At 36.7% G+C, this 21,821-nt stretch overlaps 1 protein-coding gene across 2 annotated transcripts in view; it reads right to left on the bottom strand.

Annotated features, from left to right (window-relative positions):
• Positions 1–21,821, bottom strand: part of nab1 (NGFI-A binding protein 1) — a 90,817-nt gene that overhangs the window by 5,665 nt on the left and 63,331 nt on the right. The window contains 2 exon segments of one of the 2 annotated variants that reach the window (NM_001126751.1): positions 4,143–4,305; positions 10,507–10,626. In NM_001126751.1, coding sequence (NP_001120223.1) covers positions 4,143–4,305; positions 10,507–10,626 — 283 coding nt within the window. 2 annotated transcript variants of the gene reach the window in all.

Genomic DNA, 21,821 nt, shown 5'->3' with positions numbered 1-21,821 from the left:
TTCATTTTATCCTTGGAGTGTTATATATATTTTTTGAAAGTTTGCTGTGGCTCCCCTTTGATACTGGGGTCTTGTTTGCACTCCTTGGTTTTTACTTTGATGCATTAATATCCTGCAGCAATTCTTTTTCTCTATAAGGGCTTGGGACTATCAACATCCAGGTACCTGTCCTTTCAATAATTTTCCAGAAGCTGGCTTTGTTCTAGAACCAATCACATATGGTCGCCATATTGCCACTCACTTTCTCTGTGGAGAGTCTAAAGGGCGCTTCCTTTGAGCACTCAGCCTCTATCACTATAATGGTAGCTATATGAGGATCCTCAGCGAAGTGATCATTCTTTTTTACTTTCATCCTGCCTCCTAGTCACAAGGATGTATTAACCCATGAGTACCCTGTGCTGCCACTACAGGATTTCAAGAAATTGATTTATCATTGTGTATAAACAAATCCCCTATTCTGGGTCATATTTATTAAACAGAAGAAACAAGAAAGGTAAACAGCAATCAACACAGCAGCAGAAGCTTATTATTATGAGGCTTGAGTACAGGGTAAATATAGAATTGAGGGATTTGGATTTTTCAAGAACTGGGCTGATTTTTCAATTACCTGCCAGAGATGGGCTGCACCTCATAGTTACATGGTTACATAGGGTTGAAAAAAGACCAGAGTCCATCAAGTTCAACCCTTCCAAGTAAACCCAGCACACACAACCTATACTTACCAATCTATACACTCATATACATAAATTATATATACAACCACTAATACTAACTGTAGATATTACAAACCGGATTCCAAAAAAGTTGGGACACTAAACAAATTGTGAATAAAAATTGAACGCAATGAACATAAATCACGGAACAAAAGTTTAAACTGAGAAAATGTACCATTTTAAGGGAAAAATATGTTGATTCAGAATTTCATGGTGTCAACAAATCCCAAAAAAGTTGGGACAAGTAGCAATAAGAGGCTGGAAAAAGTAAATTTGAGCATAACGAAGAGCTGGAAGACCAAATAACACTAATTAGGTCAATTGGCAACATGATTGAGTGGCAGTGTCTCTCAGAAGCCAAGATGGGTAGAGGATCACCAATTCCCACAATGTTGCGCAGAAAGATAGTGGAGCAATATCAGAAAGGTGTTCCCCAGCGAAAAATTGCAAAGATTTTGCATCTATCATCATCAACTGTGCATAACATCATCCGAAGATTCAGAGAATCTGGAACAATCTCTGTGCGTAAGGGTCAAGGCCGTAAAACCATACTGGATGCCCGTGATCTCCGGGCCCTTAAACGACACTGCACCACAAACAGGAATGCTACTGTAAAGGAAATCACAGAATGGGCTCAGGAATACTTCCAGAAACCATTGTCAGTGAACACAATCCACCGTGCCATCCGCCGTTGCCAGCTGAAACTCTACAGTGCAAAGAAGAAGCCATTTCTAAGCAAGATCCACAAGCTCAGGCGTTTTCACTGGGCCAGGGATCATTTAAAATGGAGTGTGGCAAAATGGAAGACTGTTCTGTGGTCAGACGAGTCACGATTCGAAGTTCTTTGTGGAAATCTGGGACGCCATGTCATCCGGACCAAAGAGGACAAGGACAACCCAAGTTGTTATCAACGCTCAGTTCAGAAGCCTGCATCTCTGATGGTATGGGGTTGCATGAGTGCGTGTGGCATGGGCAGCTTGCATGTCTGGAAAGGCAGCATCAATGCAGAAAAATATATTCAGGTTCTAGAACAACATATGCTCCCATCCAGACGTCATCTCTTTCAGGGAAGACCCTGCATTTTTTAACAAGATAATGCCAGACCACATTCTGCATCAATCACAACATCATGGCTGCGTAGGAGAAGGATCCGGGTACTGAAATGGCCAGTCTGCAGTCCAGATCTTTCACCTATAGAGAACATTTGGCGCATCATAAAGAGGAAGGTGCGACAAAGAAGGCCCAAGACGATTGAACAGTTAGAGGCCTGTATTAGACAAGAATGGGAGAGCATTCCTATTCCTAAACATGAGAAACTGGTCTCCTCGATCCCCAGACGTCTGTTGAGTGTTGTAAGAAGAAGGGGAGATGCCACACAGTGGTGAAAATGGCCTTGTCCCAACTTTTTGGGGATTTGTTGACACCATGAAATTCTGAATCAACATATTTTTCCCTTAAAATGGTACATTTTCTCAGTTTAAACTTTTGTTCCGTGATTTATGTTCTATTCTGAATAAAATATTAAAAGTTGGCACCTCCACATCATTGCATTCAGTTTTTATTCACAATTTGTTTAGTGTCCCAACTTTTTTGGAATCCGGGTTGTAGTATCACAATAGCCTTGGATATTCTGATTGTTCAAGAACTCATCCAGGCCCCTCAAAGGCATTAACAGAATCTGCCATTACCACATCACTAGAAAGGGCATTCCACAACCTCACTGCCCTCACCTTGAAAAACCACCTACACTGCTTCAAATGGAAGCGCCGTTCCTCTAATCTAAAGGGGTGACCCCTGGTACGTTGATCGTTTTTATGGGAAAAAAGAACATACCCCATCTGCCTATAATCCCCTCTAATGTACTTGTACAGAGTAATCATGTCCCCTCGCAAGCACCTCTTTTCCAGAGAAAACAACCCCAACCTCGACAGTCTAACCTCATAGCTTAAATCTTCCATCCCCTTAACTAGTTTAGTTGCATGTCTCTGCACCCTCTCCAGCTCATTAATATCCTTCTTAAGGACTGAAGCCCAAAACTGCACTGCATACTCAAGGTGAGACCTTACCAGGGACCTATAAAGAGGCAAAATTATGTTTCCATCCCTTGAGTCAATGCCCTTATTTATACAAGACAGCACTTTATTTGCTTTAGTAGCCACAGAATGACACTGCCTGGAATTAGACAACTTGTTATCTACACTACCATTCAGTTCACGTTTATATTATTTCTACCAAAGTGCATAACTTTGCACTTGTCAACACTGCTGCCCAGTTTTCCAATTTTGTCAAATCGCTCTGCAAAGTGGCAGCATCCTGCATGGAACTTCTAGTTTTGCACAATTTAGTGCCGTCAGAAAAAATAGAAACAGTACTCTCTATACCCACCTCCAGGTCAATAATAAACAAGTTAAAAAGCAAAGGACCATGGACTGACCCCTGTGGTAATCCACTAACCACACTGGTCCAATTAGAAAATGTTCTATCCTTCAGCCAGGTCTCTATCCAATTTCAAATATTATCTTCTAGGCCAATATTCCTCAATTTGATCATTGACTTTCTGCGTGGTACTGTATCAAATGCTTTAGCAAAGTCCAAGTAGATAACATCAACTGCCATTCCAGCATCGAGGTTCCTGCTCACCTCCTCATAAAAGGCGACTAAATTAGTCTGGCAAGATCTGTTATGCATAAAACCCTGCTGGCACAAACTTACAGTATTGTGAACTGCAATGTATTCAAGTACCCTATCCCTTATCACCCCTTCCAAAAGTTTTCCTATCTCAATGATGATGAAGCAGCTGCTTTAAGGGAAAGGATGGCTAGTAAAGTGAGGGAATTCCTTATACTTTATACACATTTGGTGCAACTGCCAAATAATTTCACCAAATGTTTTAATGCAAAATCAAAGTAAATCCTAGATTTTTCCTTTTGGGATTGAAAGAGCTTATCTTTTATGACCGAATTTATGAAGGGAAACTTGAATGGTACTAGGGTCAACCTATTTACCATCTTTACCCACTGCACTGCAAGCTGCATTATAAGGTAAATTCCCAAGGTCAATCAGCACTTTTCTTTAGTTTAATATAACTTTAAATTTGTGGAAAATAAAGCTTATGTTTATATGCTGAAAATATTTGAACATTTAAAGGAATACTCTCATGGGAAAACATGTTTTGTTTTTAAAAAACACATGCGTTATTAGAGCTTCTCCAGCAGAATCCAACATTAAAATCTGTTTTTCAAAAACAAATAGATTTTTTTTTATATTTAATTTGGAAATTTCACAACTGACCTGTGCTCTGATAAACTTAAGTCACACTTTACTGCTGAGCTGCAAGTTGGAGTGATATAACCCTTTCCCCTCCAGCAGAGCAATGGGAAGGTAGCAAGATAGCAGCTCCCAGTAGCACTCAATAGTAACTCAACTTACCTTGACTCTCTGAGCTATCAGAAGCAATAGTTGTTGGACTATTGTTTTCCAAATTTTTCAGGTAATGTCCACTAAAATGACATATTTCTGGATTCTGCAGTCTGTCATACTCTGAATTGCGTAATATGTCCAATTGCTTTGACAAAAGTTTTTCAAGTTTAGCCTACAAGACAGAGCATGGAAATAAATGAGTTAAAAAAATTTTAAAGTAAAATCAGATATTGCTATTTTTAGCTGATGGGTTGAAGAACCGGACAATTGGCCCACAGTTTATACAAGAAGATGCCACACATAAGCATGTGGCATCAGAATCAGTATCTAGAAAACAGAATAACAATCATTGTGTCGTCACTAACTAAGTGAAACAGAACATTCTATAGCTGAAATGGTCTAGGTGTCACAGATTATCTTCCAGGCGGGGGAGCAGAAAAGCGCTTCTTAAGGTGGCCATACATGGGCAGCTGCCAATTTGGGTCCTTAAGACTGGTAGCTTATCTGCCCGTGTATGGGGCTCTCCAACAGGCCTCCCTGACTGATATCTGATACAAAAATCACAAAAACTGTGCACACACAACACTTTTTTTTTGACTAATATGAATAGATTATTTAATAACCGCACTGTGTAATTATCTTTAATACTTTATTTTGGTTAGTTTACTGGATTTAGCTGCAAATGCTGCCGCCCTAGGCATGAGCCCAAAAACAAACTCGCTTTTTAAAATATTTCTTTGGTCATTCTTTTTTTAGTATTTAGAGTCCTATTTCTAGTTACATGAGTGGAGTTGCACAAAAATTAAGATTTTGAAATCTCAAGTTGTTGTTTTTTTGGAAAGCAATTATTCTACCAAATGGCTAAATATGTAATTTTACTCCAAACTTCCAAATTGCAAAATTTTCATAAAAATTTGATGAAATAGCTCAAAATTGCCTTTAGCTTGCATTTTACAGTATCGTATCTCCCACATCATTAGGAAAAATCCTAATTATGAATAATGCTGTAACAGAGGCCCCTCCATGTATTTTATTTGTAATAACAGAAGACCTGAGAAAATCATATATATAATACATATATATATATATAAAAATGCACATTCTGACAAATGAAAAACACGTCTTTCTATCTTAAAATACCAAATTACAGAATTTCAGAATATTGCTTCAAAGGCCCACAAGCCATTAGATACCAATATAAATCATTGTTAATATGGATGCTAGGGGTCCCCTGAACAGTTTACTATCCAGTATGAGTTGTCCTCTGAACTAAGGTTACCAGATTTTCAGGCGGTGGGCAACAAAATTTTAGGCTTCAAACAGCACCAAATTAAGAGCTCCAAATTCAGAAACAGAACCCTCAGAAGCACCACTGCGCACACCTGGACCAGTAAAGCCTCACCATGTTTGGCAACAAATAACACACAAAAAGAAGTGGGCTCTTACTTGAAGCACTACCATACCTCCCAACATTTGAAAAATGAAATGCCACATGTAGCGCAGCAAATATTATAGGCCATACCCATTTTTGCAACAACACCCCCTAAATACCACTTCCATTTTATAAAATTAGGCAAGTTATTAAAAGTTTGAACACATTTCTAGAGGATTTTTTGGTCTTGTTTTTTGTGTTTTTACAGTTTTGCTAAAAAAGGCCCTTCAAGCTGCAAGTCTCAGTTACCCCAAGATACCTATTTAGCTTATTAGTTACAATTGTATATAAGTGCAGGTGTTGCTTGTTAAGTTTTTCTGTTCTCTCTGCCAAAAGCTAATTATTTTTGAGAAACATTGTATCTTTTTTTTAACATTCAATGCAGGAGATCAAAAGAGAAATGAGGGACTTTTCAGTAAGAATCCGGGCTGAGCTCTTAAAATCATGACTGTCCCACAAAAATCGGGACAGTTGGGAGGTATGCACTCCCAATATGACAATGCAATGACGTGGCTCCCCTGCTAAGGCCTTAATTCCAGATACCATGACACAAGCACAGTGCCTCACCAAAGACAAGTTATACGCCAGCCTTGGTAAGCCACAACTACTGTGACCACTACTTTCAAGTTAGACCTGAAATCTGCTATAGCTGATATAACTAAAGAACTTGCAATGCTGGCAGCATGAACAAATACCCTAGAAACCATGCACAATGACATGGTCACCTCTTACATGAAACTTCGACTTCTTACATGAAACATCAGCAGGTTGACTCTCTACAAAGGTCAGTACAAGCTCTAAAAGCACACACAGAAGATCTAGAAAACAGGTTGCCTAGGAACAATATAAAAATACGCAACATTATTGTACATCGCTGCGGAATATGTTGGCGCTTTATAAATAAATGTTAATGTAATGTAACATCCCTGACTCTTATACAGATCTTAAAATTCAAGAACTTTTTCTCTCAGATCTAAACCTCAACTCAAGAAGTACCCCCCCAGGAAAACTATTGCTCGCTTACACTATTACGAAACTAAGTGTAAGAAATTGACATCTTGGTTTACAATATTTTTATATGTATGTGTGGTTTACATTCACCATGTCTTATGGGTAATGTAGGCCTACTAAAAACCAGTTGTCCAAGGCAATGTGTGTTTCTTTATCAACCCCATCTGATCAGTTGGTATGTAGGGGCAGTGGCTGAAAACGTGTATAAATGTGGACTGGACAGTAGTGAGGGTAACAGCACCTGAAGTAAACAGGGGGCAGCATGTGAGGACCGCAGACCAGAGGTGCTGGAGGACAAAGGACAGCCATGATGGAAAGACGAGCTGATCGTTAGTCTTTTACACTGGTGGTAACAATAATGTAGATCGTATCATTAATTTGTAACTGTAAATATTGTTTTAGTTTAATCACTTAATTATAACAATCGAGTAATTTATTATTCAATATATTCCCTTTTATACACACTTACTGGTGTGGATTATTTGTCTGCTTCTCAAAAAAACCCTAACCCTAGTAAAAAGGGGTGATTATTATTATTATATCATGGGATCATGACACAGCTGAACTGAACGGAGACCACTTTCTTTTATTTCCTGACATTGCCCCAATAACACTCCAAAACACAGAGCTTTAAGCCCCATTACGATGCGTTTGCAGCAAGATGGATTCAAATAGATGTTTCCCATTCAGTTTAACAGTGTTGAAAAATAGAGTCACACATTTACTTACAGACCCAAGAGATGGTTCAGCTCTACTATCCAAATTGGGCCTAATTGCATCACTACTCTCAAACCTTTACAAACTTCATCAAAATTGCTCCCAAGGCCACACAGCAGTCGGCACTTTGTAATATGGGAAAATCACTCATTTAACCCTTCCCGACCTACTAATATCCTGTTCTTACCAACCTAAAAAGTCTTACTATTTCTCAGGTGTTTTGCCTCTATGGTTGTTTCTATTCATGTAGTTGTTACTTTTTTTCTTGCACTGACACTATATACTGACAAGATTGTATACTTTGTATATTTCAACTGTACTTTGTTGGCAGATACTACTTTTGCTCTAGCCTTTACAGTAATCTTAGACTTTAGAGAACCAGTCAAATTATAAGTATAAAGGTTACCATTTTTTCTCATAATATAAAGGGCTCAATTAATCTACCAAAAGGAAAGTTGTGGCACGATACTATCTTAGATTACATGCATATATTGTGGCACTACAGGAGACACACTGGTCCCATAAGGACCCTCCTCCATATTTACACAAATATTATTCAGATATATGCCTCTACCTATATACAAAAAAAGAGCAGTCACAGTAACCCTTGGAATAATTATAACCATTTTACCCCCAACTTACAATAATAGACCCTGACAGTCGGTATATATCTTTGTAATGGGTACCATGCAAGGTAAACTGCATACTTTTTTAAATATATATGCTCCTCTGCGAATTCTGTACAATTTTTCACTAATAACATATGCACAAATGCATACAAAGGCAGTGTGCAGATGATCGCGCCTGATGGAACGTCTGTCCAATAAGCTGATGCTACAGGGCTGATTATTCAATTCTGATGCAAATGCCCTGGTTTTAGATCTGTCATGTAACATGAATCTGAATGAATTACTAATCAGATTTTTACTGTACATTTATACTCTATTTATGCAGTATATTTTGAGTTGGTCCCTAAGCTCAGTAACTGACAGCAGCACAGAGCATGTGCAGTGAAGCAGCATTAAAGAAGAGCACAGATCTTCACTGCTAAAGGATTGTGGTCACCTTCGGCTGGTACAGAAACCTAAAACATAATGTACAACATTTCTGCCCTACTTCTTTAGTTAGTCTTTAGTTCTTTACACCACGTGAGTGTTGCTTTAGCAGTATGCTTCAATTTTAGTGTCATCTGACCATAGCACCTTCCTCCATACATTTGGGTAGTCGCCCACATGCCTTTTGGCAAACGCAAAATATGCTTTCTTATTTTTAACATAATGTAATAGCTTTTTTCTGGACACTCTGGACTCCAGTCCTATGGAGTGTATGGCTTATTGTGGTCCTATGGACAGATACTCCAATCTCTGCTGTGGAACTCTGCAACTCCTTCAGGGTTACCTTTGGTCTCTGTGCTGCCTCTCTGGCCCGGTTTGTGAAATTTGGTGGGTGGTCCTCTCTTGGAAGGTTTGTTGTGGTACCATGTTCTTTCCATTTGAAGATGATAGATTTGATGGTGCTCTGGGGGATCCTCAAAGATTTGTATATTTTTTTATAACCCAACCCTGACTTGTACTTCTCAACAACTTTGTCCCTGACTACTTTGGTGTAATGCCTCTATCAGAAAGGGTGTGTTTATACTGACAGATCATGTGACCCTTAGACTGCACACAGGTGGACATCATTTCCCAAATTATGTGACTGGCAAAATATGCACATGCCAATTTTTAGTTTTTTAGTTTTTTTTAAATTCTTTTTTATATACCTGTATATTTTTCTTATTTCACTTCAACAATGTAGACTATTTTGTGCAGATCTATCACATAAAATAAGATTTAGAAACATTTAAATTGCAGGTTGGATTGTAACAAAATAGGTAAATAAAAACAAATAGGTAAAAGAATACTTTAGCAAAGAACTGTATATTGTACCTTTTTCAGGCCTGCTATCTACTTAATTATTATAAACCAACCAGGTTGGCCAACTAACCCGATGGTATGTGAAATCTAATACAATAAAATGGATAGATTTCGAGAATGCTTATCTTTCCACTAAACAAATCAGCCCTATTTTGGGCCCACCTTCTAATAAGTCAAAACATAACATTCCATTTGCGCCTCTGCAGTTATTGAAATAGAAACTCCTGCAACAATATACAAATGATATTAGGAAATCCTAATTTTATCCTTGAGATATCTTATTCATAATTTTCTTATTTTTTTACACACTATATGACCTTAACTTACCAAGGAGGATAAAAAGCTTTCAGATGCTACAGGATAGCTGAAATACCAAATTAAGGAATTAATGCCCTAACATTTTTATTCCAGGCAGTCTTCTCACCAACCAACAAAGAAAAGCTCATTAAGCAAGAACCTATGCCGAAAGCCGCGTAGAACCACAGGAAATATATACACATTATACCTACAAGTCACAGAATCTCCTCCAGACTCAAAATTTTGTATATAACATGATGACAGATGGATTTAAACCTCCCAGACACAGCAAATATTTGGCCAAAAGTTTGGCCCACAATACAAAAATGTTCACCAAATGCCAGTATAAAAGAAACGGCATATAAGGTTCTATTCTGTTGGTACTTTTTTCTTGCAAAAACATGCTGTTTTCCAAACTTAGCAATTCATCCAAAAAGTAAAGTTAAAATAAGATTTTCAGAATCATTTCCAGACAATAAAACTGGGATCAGACCAAAAATGGTCAGGTTCAGTCCAAGGATCATTCTTCAATAAAATGCATTGGTACTTTGACAAGGACAACAATTTATTTTAATACTAAATTTCATTACAGAAAGTTAAAATAATTTTAAAGTTGATTCTACATGAACAAAAACCAAAATCCAAATCTGGGCCAGCTCCTACCTAGGATTTCCATACTTTGCAGGGGGTGGAACTAGGGGTAAGCATCTGCCTAGGGTGCAACGATGAGGGGGCGCTAGGCAGGTACCTCTCCTGCCTAGAGTAGGCGCTCCCTTGTCATTGCTCCTGCTGCTTGTCACTGGGCAATAACGCGCCCCCCCCCATGGCACTGCGCATGCACATGGGCGTGCCCGCGTGTGCACACACGAGGGAGGGAGGGAGGAGTGGGGGGTTGCCTAGGGTGCCTGGACAGCTTGACCCGTCCCTGATACTATATCTGGTACCTAAAACTCTGCCTCTTAGAAAGAAACTGCTTACACACCAAATACCGTTAACCAACCTGTAAACTGTGAGCTACTGTTTCTTCTCCCTTAGCTTTTGCAATAGCCATCTGTTCCTTTAAAGATTCCATTTGCTGGTGAAGTGTGAGGTGTGTCCCCTGATAATCAGATATGTTTTCCTGGAACAGATAATTGCAAATGTTTTGCTGAAAGTTTAACAAAGGTAAAGAGTAATCAAAAAACACAACTAAATTATATACCATATTGTAAACCATATGAAACGCTGTGATACAAAGATGCAACATCAGCAGACATCTAACTAAGCTTAAGACTGTCAGGCTTTTAAAACTTTGACTTGCTGCTAGCCAGATTTAAAACTAAAAGTAACCTGAAGCATGCATAACCAGGGGTACAAATACACTAGACGGCCCGAAGTGGGAAGTATGAGGCACAGGCCTGGCAGGATCACCACTAGTCACAACCGATTAAAGTACAACAGCCTAAAAACATTTTTTTTTTTAAATCCCAACAGGTAAAACATTTTATTGTGGGCAGAACATGAGCAGTTCTTAAATAGACAGGGCGACATCACTCGTCTATATATTGTTTAACCTTTTGAGTGTTAGCGGCTATTTGACCTCTTGAATCAGCAATTAATGAGTTAAAGCTGCAATAACAACACTAGTAAAAGCAAAGCCTGAGGAAGGCCACTTGGCATCTTTATTCAAAAGGGTTAGATGGCTTTTAAGCAAGCGAACAAATACAGGGTTTTAGAAATTAGCTTCAAGCACAAGGTTGATCTAGGGACTGGTCCGACTACCATTCTGGTGTCAGAAAGGATTTTCCCCTCTGAGGAAAATTGAAAAGGCTTCAGATATGGGTTTATTGCTTTCCTCTGAATCAGCTATCAGTTAGGCAGGTTTCACTTTGGTAAAAAAAGGTTGAACATGATGCATGTCTTTTTTTTAAACGTAAATTACTATGTTACTATGTATTAAAAAGAAATGCAAAATGGCAGTTATTTTCTAACAGACAAAAACATGTTATAATTTTAGCTTTATAAAAAAGAGCACAGGGGTTTTTTCATTACGAAGCAAATTTTCTTCATTACAGTTTTTTTTCCCAAATGTTTTTCTCTGAATGTTTTCATTTCATCAATCGACTTTCAATCCAGTGTGTCTGTTGCAGATAATGGTTTGTCTCCTGGACAGACGAGATTTCTGATGAAGGGGCGTGCCCCAAAACCGTTTTTTTGTACTTGCACTAAACACACATTTCCCGCTTTCAATTGCCTCGCTGTGCCAGCGCATTTTCTTTGGAATTATTGTGTTGGATGAAAGGGTGCTGATTCCTCTTTTGCGTACTACTGAGCGAAAGTCTTTTGGAAAGACCATAGTGTGCAGGCAAGTGCTTTTCTATATACTGTAGCAAAATCAGGAACAAGGACAGCCCCTTCTGCAATGAGCCAAGGGGGCGGTTATGACACTTCAGAAACAAGATAGTCACAGAAGCAGACACAATATAATCACAAATCTGCTGTATATACTGCTTCTTCCTCCCCCCCCCATTGTGCCCACAAGTGTTGGCAGATGTGGTCTCTATGATGATCACACAGGGAACACTCAGCACAGCAATTAGCAAGAAAGCTTTACTTGTGAATCACAGGCATAATAAACTTAGCATTTTTACAGTGTGCAAATCAAAAACAATATAGTGAAAAGAAAAAACAACAGAGTGCAGTAATACAACAGCATACAACAAACTCGAAAGTTTGTGAATCCTTTAAAAAAATTCTATATTAGAGAGGGTCCAGAGAAGGGCAACTAAGCTGGTAAAGGGTATGGAAAGTCTCAGTTATGAAGAAAGACTGGCCAAGTTGGGTCTGTTTACACTGGAGAAGAGGCGCTTAAGAGGTGACATGATAACTATGTATAAATATATAAAGGGATCATATAATAACCTTTCTAATGTTTTATTTACCAGTAGGTCCTTCCAACGGACATGAGGGCACCCACTCCATTTAGAAAAAGGGAGGTTCCATTTAAATATTCCGAAAGATTTTTTTACTGTGAGAGCTGTGAAGTTGTGGAATTCCCTCCCCAAATCAGTTGTGCTGGCTGATACATTATATAGCTTTAAGAAGGGGCTGGATGGATTCTTAGCAAGTGAGGGAATACAGGGTTATGGGAGATAGCTCGTAGTACAAGTTGATTCAGGGACTGGTCAGATTGCCATCTTGGAGTCAGGAAGGAATTTTTTCCCCTCTGCGGCAAATTAGAGAGGCTTCAGATGGGGTTTTTTGCCTTCCTCTGGATCAACTAGAAGTTAGGCAGATTATATATAGGCATTATGGTTGAACGTGATAGACGTATGCCTTTTTTCAACCTAACTTACTACGTTACTAAATTCTCTACTTTGTGTCCAGTGACTTCAAATCCATTGTCACTTCTAAACACAAGTAGCTTCCTCTAAAATTTGTTACATGCCTTTGTCACATAGACCTGCAGTTTATGAAACACTTCTAATTTGTTTTTCATTAGACAGGTGACTGTGTATTATGAATGTGTCAGTTGGCGTGTATGTGTTCATTAGCCAGACCGATCTTCAGTGGAAATTTTGTGCTTTATTTTTATCAAATGCAGAAAAAACACAAAGTATTTGCAAAGGTGCAATACACACTTTTACGAGCAGGGGGTCAACAATAACCCTGCAAGCACAATCCTGGAGCTCTTGAACTGCCTCTTACAATGCCTTTTTTTTTTTCAATTCTATTTTTTATTTATGTTTATCAAGGGAGTTCAATAGGAGTTACAGAAAAGAAAAAAGGGATGGGGGGGATAAAAGGGGTAAATATATTTACATAAAAACAAAATAGTAAAGATTGGAAATAATAAAAGGAAGGTAAAGTCTGTATTTAACTATTCATTGGTAAGTATATGCAAATGTATACACTCTATTGTATCATAACAATATAATTGATGTTGATATTCAGAGACAGATTTGTAACGCAATACAAAAGTATGTTTACGTTTGTATATCACAAATGTTCATAAAATTATCTTAGTAGATGTTTTCTATAATCGACAGTATTGCTGTTTAGAGATGCAGCCCAGAGAGGGGTATTTATTTATTTGGATTGTTTTGTTCTATATAGTCTACCCAGGGTCTCTAATTTTTTAAATGTTTAATGCATTTCCCAGTTTATATGAGATTGATTGATAGATTGATTCTTCCACTGATCTATTTTCTTTCATTAGGTGTATCCATTCAGATACTGTTGAGGATTCTGTTGATTTCCATTTTCGTGGAATAATCGTTTTTTGCTAATGTAATTATGTATTTAAGTAATGGAGTTGTTATAATAGTCTGTTTTTCATTATTGTATAACAGCATGATTGCTGAGGTATGTAATGTAAGATAGTTGGGGAACAATTTGTCAATTATATCTTGTATTTGGGTCCAGTAATTTTCATGTTTTTTGCACTTATACCATATATGTTCAAATGACCTCCCTCTCTGCATTGCATCTCTAACACACATCCGAGGTGTTTTACATGTTTTTTAATTTCTCTGGGGTATAATACCACCTTGACAAAATTTTGTAACTTAATTCTTGTGCTTTTGTAGACAAATATTTTAACATTATTCTGGCATATTTTTTTCCCAATCATCAGATGAGTGTTAAATTTTCCCATTTACTAGCAAATGGTGGTTTAATATTGTGTTATGCAATCAATATTTTTTATAGGTAAATGATAGCGGTCTTCTTATTTGGATTTCTCTATCGATTTTGCAACCAGGTAAATTCTCTGTTGAAATCTTTAACATGTAAAGAATGTATATATTTGATATGTGTTCATTAGTCTATGGAGAGTTGATATCGTCTCCTTAATTTTTATTTATTGAAATTATCGTATCTGCTTCTAAGAAGTCTTTAATTCTGTCGGGTCTATTCTTATTTTCCGTCCAATTTTTAATTGAATTATTTTCTATCCTTGGTTTAAATTCTAAATTATCCAAGAGAGATCAATGGGAAGGGATATGGGGACAAACCATTTTCTTTATTTCTTTTGAAACAAAATGTCATAGTTGGGTAGATTATTATTTTAGATTTAGGAATTTTGGTAACTTGTGGTTTTCTAACCCATATTAGCGTTGCTGGAAATTTCACATTATCATCTTTTTCTACGTTGATGCCAGGAGAGCAGTTTCTTTCAGTATGCCATGACATTATTCTTGCCAACTGCATTGCTTTGTAATATGTACAGTGGATATAAAATGTCTACACACCCTGATTGTGCTGTACAAAAATGAGACAAAGATAAATCATTTCAGAACTTTTTCCACCTTTAATGTGACCTATAAACTGTACCACTCAATGGAAAAACAAACTGAAATCTTTTAGGTGGAGGGAAGAAAACAAAAAAAAACTAAAATAATGTGGTTGCATAAGTGTGCACACTCTTAAACTAATACTTTGTTGAAGCACCTTTTGATTTTATTACAGCACTCAGTCTTTTTGGGTATGAGTCTATCAGCATGGCACACTTTGACTTTGCAAGATTTGCCCACTCTTCTTTGCAGAAACACTCCAAATCTGTCAGATTGCGAGGGCATCTCCTGTGCACAGCCCTCTTCAGATCACCCCACAGATTTTCAATCGGATTCAGGTCTGGGCTCTGGCTGGGCCATTCCAAAACTTAAATCTTCTTCCGGTGAAGCCATTCCTTTGTTCCTCCTCATGTTCAGCTTTCTAGCAGAAGCCTGAAGGTTTTGTGCCAATATTGACTGGTATTTGGAACTGTTCATAATTCCCTTTATCTTAACTAAGGACCCAGTTCCAGCTGAAGAAAAACAGCCCCAAAGCATGATGCTGCTGCCACCACCATGCTTCACTGTGGGTATGGTGTTCATTTGGTGATGTGCAGTATTGTTTTTGCGCCAAACATATGTTTTTTGAAATTATGGCCAACCTTGGTTTCATCAGACCATAACACCTTTTCCCACATGCTTTTGGGAGACTTCAGATGTGTTTTTGCAAAATGTATACTGGCTTGGATGTTTTTCTTCGTAAGAAAAGGCTTTCGTCTTGCCCCTCCTACCGCATAGTACCCTTCTCCTGACTGAAATCTTTTAACATTGAGATCCCTCTGATGCTTTGGAAGCTCTCTGGGGACCATGGCTTTTGCTGTGGGATGCGACTAAAAAAATGTCAGGAAAGACCAACTCGAGCAGCTGAACTTTATTTGGGGTTAATCAGAGGCACTTTAAATGATGGCAGGTGTATGTTGACTCCTATTAAACATGATTTTAAATGTGATTGCTTAATTCTGAACACAGCTACATCCCCAGTTAGAAGAGGGTGTGCACACTTATGCAACCACATTATTCTAGTTTTTTTGGTTTTCTTCCCTCCACCTAAAAGATTTCAGTTTGTTTTTCAATTGAGTGGTACAATTTATAGGTCACATTAAAGGTGGAAAAAGTTCTGAAATTATTTATCTTTGTCTCATTTTATTACAGCACAGGAACCTGACATTTTACCAGGGGTGTGTAGATTTTTTATATCCACTGTATATATACATGGTAATCCTAAACCTCCTGTTTCTCTTAATCTAGTCAAAGTCTGATGGGCTATTCTTGGTTTGGAGTTTTTCCAATAAATTTAGATAATTTTGCTTTAATCTTATGAAAAAAAGTTCTAGGAATTTTAGTGGGCAGAATTAACATTTTAACGAGTTTAATTCTACCAAACCATAAAATACAAATATTAGAACATTTTTCTATATCTTTATCAATGACCTCTAGTATAGGTAGATAGTTCCTCCGGTATAGAAGTTTTTCGTTTTGGGTTAGTTGAACCCCTAAATATTTGATTGTGTCCTTTGCCCATTTGAAAGAGAAGTTCTTTTGTAGGTTATGAACTTTATGTTGGGGTATGGCAATATCCAGTATTTCAGACTTATTATAGCTAATTTTGAAATTGGATGGCAAACTAAAGTTATTTATTAGTTTAATCAAACTCAGTATCGTAGTGTGAGGTTGGGATACGTAGAATAATAGATTATCTGCAAAGGCCGATACTTTATGATAAGTGATGGAGATTTGAATACCTTTGATATCTGAATGTTGTCTAATGGAAATTAAAAGTATCTCAATAGTTAAAACAAATAATAATAGGGATAAGGAGCATCCCTGTCTTGTTCCATTTCTTATCATACATTTATCAGATAATGTACCATTTACTCTAATTCTAGCATTGGGACACTGATATAAGGACATTATTTTGTCAATTAAAATTTTGCTAAAACCCATTGCACACAGAACATTTTCCATATATAACCAGTCAATTCTATAAAATGTTTTTTCAGCATCCATAGAAATAATTAAAGCCACTTTCTTTCTGTGTTTCTTTAATTATATTTAACGTTCTAACAGTATTGTTTTTCCTTTCCCTTCCAGGTATAAAACCAGTTTGATCAGCGTGAATCAGAGATAGTAAGTATATTTTTATTCTGTTCGCAATGAGCTTTTGGGAATTAAAGTTATATGTGCTTCTTGGGATTCTTCTGGTATGGAGTTGTGAATTGTATAATTTTAATAAAATTGGGCTGTGAGACCATCTGGTCTGGGGCTTTTACTTAAGGGTAATTCTTTGATTACACTTGAAAGTTTTTCAATAGTAAATGGTTTGTCCAAATTTTTTGAGGTTATATTATCTAATTTGGGTATATTTAAGAGAGATAGGAAATTTTTCATTTGTTCTTTTTTCCTCTCTTTATTTCTTGAATGTGTCTGTTGTTTGTTTACATTATATAAATTAGAATAATACATCTGGAAGCAGTTTACAATATGTGATGTTATATTTACTAATTGTTGTCTGTGAATTTTCACTTTTAATATATATGATTTAGTGAATTGTGTTTTCAGCATGTTTGCCAAATATTTTCCATATTTATTATTAAACTCATATATATTGTGGTTAATTCTCATAAACACCTTTTTGGATTCAGGTTTTTTAATCTAGTCCTTTTATTTGCAAGTTCTTGATATGTTGCTTCCAGTTGTATAATTGTATGTTGTGTTTCTAGGATGTTAATTTCTTTAAGTAATTTGTCTATTTTTTTTTTAACCCAAGGAGATCAAATATCTTTGAATTGTGCATTTATAGGCTTCCCACCTAAAATGTAACAGGATTGTTTTGCCTTCAATAAGGATTAATTATATCTTAGTTGGGATCAAGTACAAGATACTGTTTTATTATTAAAGAGAAAATGGAAATTACTTTTAAAAATTAGAATTATTTGCTTATAATGGAGTCTATGGGTGATGCCCTTTCCATAATTCAGAACTTTCTGGATGATGGGTTTCCGGATAACAGATCCCATACCTGTACTACCTTTTGAACTAATTTGAACTATTTATGTTCAATAAAGATATAATCAATTCTAGCATAATTTCTGAGAACACATTAAAAATGGGTATAATCTCTATCTTGTGGATGGGATATTCTCTAAGTATCAGAGAGGAGATCAGTATGTAGTACCTGATTTATTTCTCTTATTAAAGAGAATGGTAAATAGGATTTCTTAGATGATGAATCTAAAAGAGGATTAAATGGGATATTAAAATCTCCTCCAAGAAATATCATTCCTTCCCTGAAAGATTTTAATTTATTCAATATCTTTTAGGATTTTTAATTGATTCACATTTGGTAAATAGATATTTTATTGTGTAAATATCTGGTACAGAAAATGGGGTGTTTTTATGAATAGCTATTAGTACACCATTTGTTTTCTTATCTATGTTATTTCCCATATATATTTTGTCATATGCTTTGTGGTGAAATTTAGGAGTAGCATTTTCCTTAAAATGTGTTTCTTGAAAGAAAACAATCTAAGCTCCTATAGTATTGCAATGATTGAACATCTGTGGACATTCATGGGTTATGTGTTCATGTAACCCATATACATTAATAGATGTTATCTTGCATTTCACCAATTTTTAAATTTAAGTAATGGTTTCAGATTCCATAAAATATGTCTCTGTAAAAGTGATATGGTATTACATATATTGTGTTGAGAAATGGGGAGAAAATAACTATATACAATGAGAACAGTAAGTATGTCATAGCTGCAATTAACCACATGTTTAATATGCAATGGTTCCTTGTATAGCTGCGATCTGTATTGTATAAGATAATGTACTATAAAATAGATATTCTAATTCTAATTTTCTAACCATAATTCTACCCTGATTTTGGTTTAATTGCTTGTGGAAAAATGATATGTTGCCCTGCAATACTATTAAATTCATAATAAAGCTTGCAACCAGTAAAGAGTTCAGTGAGTCAACAGGTTAACAATTTAACAGATTAACTGGTTAACAACCGCATCTTGTTGCTATTATTTTACTAAATAACTTTCTACATAGAATGGCCTATATTTAATAATAAAGACAAATTAAGCAGTAAGAACATATTACCGTATATACTCGAGTATAAGCAGAGTTTTTCAGCACTAAAAATGTGCTGAAAAAGTAAACCTCGGCTTATACTCGCGCTTATAATCTCGAGTTTCTTGCAAAAATCGTCAGTGTCTTTTGGTAGTTTAAGAAAAATAAACTGTCCCCATCTGAATTGTAATCCGTTTTCTCTTAGGTCAGTAAGAGGTTTTCATAATCTTCACTTGTAGAGTGTTTTCCATGATAAATCCTGGAATAGAGTAATTTTGTTTTCTTCAAAAGAGATATTTTTCGCCTCTCTTGATTTGAGTAAAATATCCTCCTTTAGTGAATTATCATGGAGGGCACATAGAACATCTCTTGGGGAGTCAGGTGGGGCATTTTTAGTTTTGGCCACTCGGTGGAATTTGTCCATTTTTATCTCAGTGGAGATTTCTCTATTTAGAATCCTGTTGAATATTTGGATTAGTTCTCCTAGTGTAACCACTGCTAGAATTCCCCCACTCTTATATTGATTCTTCTGCTCTATTTTCAAAATCCTCCATTTGTCTTTCAAGCTCATTAATTTGTTCTACTTGCTTGTTTACTGTTTTACGAAGGTAAATATTGTGTTTTACAAGTTTTTCATGACTCCACTATGTCAGTTCTGGCAGCTATGCTTAGAATGTCTTTTTTATGAAATCTTCTGAAGCATATTTTTAATTTCAGCTTTGTGCTGACTCTGTGTCTTTTTCTAGCGCGCGTTTTCTCATCTGCGCCATTTTGTGTGTAGCACGGTCGTCAGTATTTTTATCAAATAACTCGGTAGCAACTTCTATTTCTTTAGTAGTTTTATTATATTTTGCTTTGGGGAGCTGTGCAGGAGTCTTACCATGCTTTTTCATGTTGTTTGTAGGGCATATAGTGCTTCCAGGGTGAATCTGGTTGCTCAGTCATTGTGTGGTCATACAGGTATGCGGCAAGCCACGCCCCCCTCCCACTTACAATGGCTTAAAGGAACAGTAACACCAAAAAATGAAAGAGCTTTAAAGTAATAAAAATATAATGCATTGTTGCCCTGCACTGGTAAAACTGGTGTGTTTGCTACAGTAACACTACTATAATTTATATAATAAGCTGCTGTGTAGCCCCGGGGGCAGCCATTCAAGCTGGAAAAAAGGAGAAAAGGCACAGGTTACATTGCAGATAACAGATAAGCTCTGTAGAATACAATAGTGTTTTATCTGTTATCTGCTATGTGCCTGTGCCTTTTCTCCTTTGAATGGCTGCCTCCATGGCTACACAGCAGCTTATTTATATAAATTATAGTAGACTTTCTGAAGTAAACAGACAACTTTTACCAGTGCAGGGCAGCAGCACATTATATTTTAGTTACTTTTATACACTTTCATTTTTTGGTGTTACTGTTCCTTTAACACAGACTCCCAAAAGAAACCAGTCTACAGCTTTTATAGCCTTCAACTGCACTATGCCCCCAGGTGGTCAGCATCTACTCTGTATTCATTCAGAGAAGCTGCCCACCCCTTTAGGAAGTGGCTTCTCTGAGTAACTGCTTCATGAACCTTTACTTTATACAAGCAATTGCAATGTTCTGTATAGAAACAAAGTAGTTTTTTTGCACACACTTATGTAAACACTACTAAACATACTTTCAGCACAGCTGAGGCACATGCTTCAAACAAAGTAGGTCTTAGTTTGTTAACCAAAGCTAATACTGTAAAGTTACCCCTTTTAACACATATATATACAGATTATACACATAGCTATTTACACAAATTACTGAAATACTGAATTAATGAATTACTTAAATACTAAATTACTAGGCAGTAAAATTAACATTAAAAGACTAACAAACAAAAAATGTTTTAGCTAAATTCACTCCATCGCAGAATGGTTATCTGTAAAAGTCACTATGTATCCTTTACCTCCTGGTGTGGAAACTCTCAGGACCACACACATTAGTTTAGTAGCTTTAGTGGCTTTGATACAGCACTCACATCTCACAGTAGCTGGACAAATGGACAATAGAAGATATTTTGTTAGGTTTCTCCTATTCTGTTCCTACATGCTATCAGGATGTCAGTGACCCAACCACCCTACAGATTAGAGTCCACCTTCTAGTTTAAAAATATACAGCACATCCTTTATTAGTAAAACCAGACTGTGTATTGTGACATATAGGATTTTTTTTTTATATCTGTGGCTTTAAGGATTGCCTTAAAAGGAGAACCAAACCCTAGACATGCCATATTTTAGATAATGAACTTACTGAACCAGCCTAAATGTTCAACATCTCTATAGTAGTAATAATCCAGTCCTTTAAAATTGTCACAGGAAGTGACCATAGTGGACATGCTGGACACCTCTGTAAGAAGTGTCTGCGACACTCACATGCTTAATGCGCTCTGAGCAGCTATTTGTCATATAAGCTGATCCTAACAGGCTGATGATTAAAGTCTGATGCTAATAGCACTGGTTTCAGAGTTGCCATGCAGTAATCATCTGTGTTAATAACTAATAAACCTTATATTGTGACATTTATATCCTAAATATACAGTATATTGTGAGTCAGCCCATAAACTCAGTAACTGCCAGCAGCACCGAGCATGTGCAGTGAATCAGCAAAAAGAAGATAGGAAGCTATTGGGGCATCTTTGGGGGCACAGATCTTCATTGCTAAAGGGCTGTGGTTGCCGTGGGCTGGTACAGAAGCACAAAAGATCATTTACAACATTTCTAGCATACTTATTTAGCTAAGCTTTAGTTCTCCTTTAAGGGCTTCTTTAAGGACTGCCTCATTTTATTCTATGCATTATCAGTAGCACAGACTACACACCCCTGGTAAAATGTCAGCTTCCTGTGCTGTAATAAACTGTACCACTCAATTGACCTATAAACTGTACCACTCAAT

Source organism: Xenopus tropicalis, chromosome 9 (assembly GCF_000004195.4).
Source record: "Xenopus tropicalis strain Nigerian chromosome 9, UCB_Xtro_10.0, whole genome shotgun sequence".
NCBI lineage: Eukaryota > Metazoa > Chordata > Amphibia > Anura > Pipidae > Xenopus > Xenopus tropicalis.
Note: the sequence above shows the minus strand (reverse complement) of the source record. Positions and strands in the feature narration are given on the sequence as shown.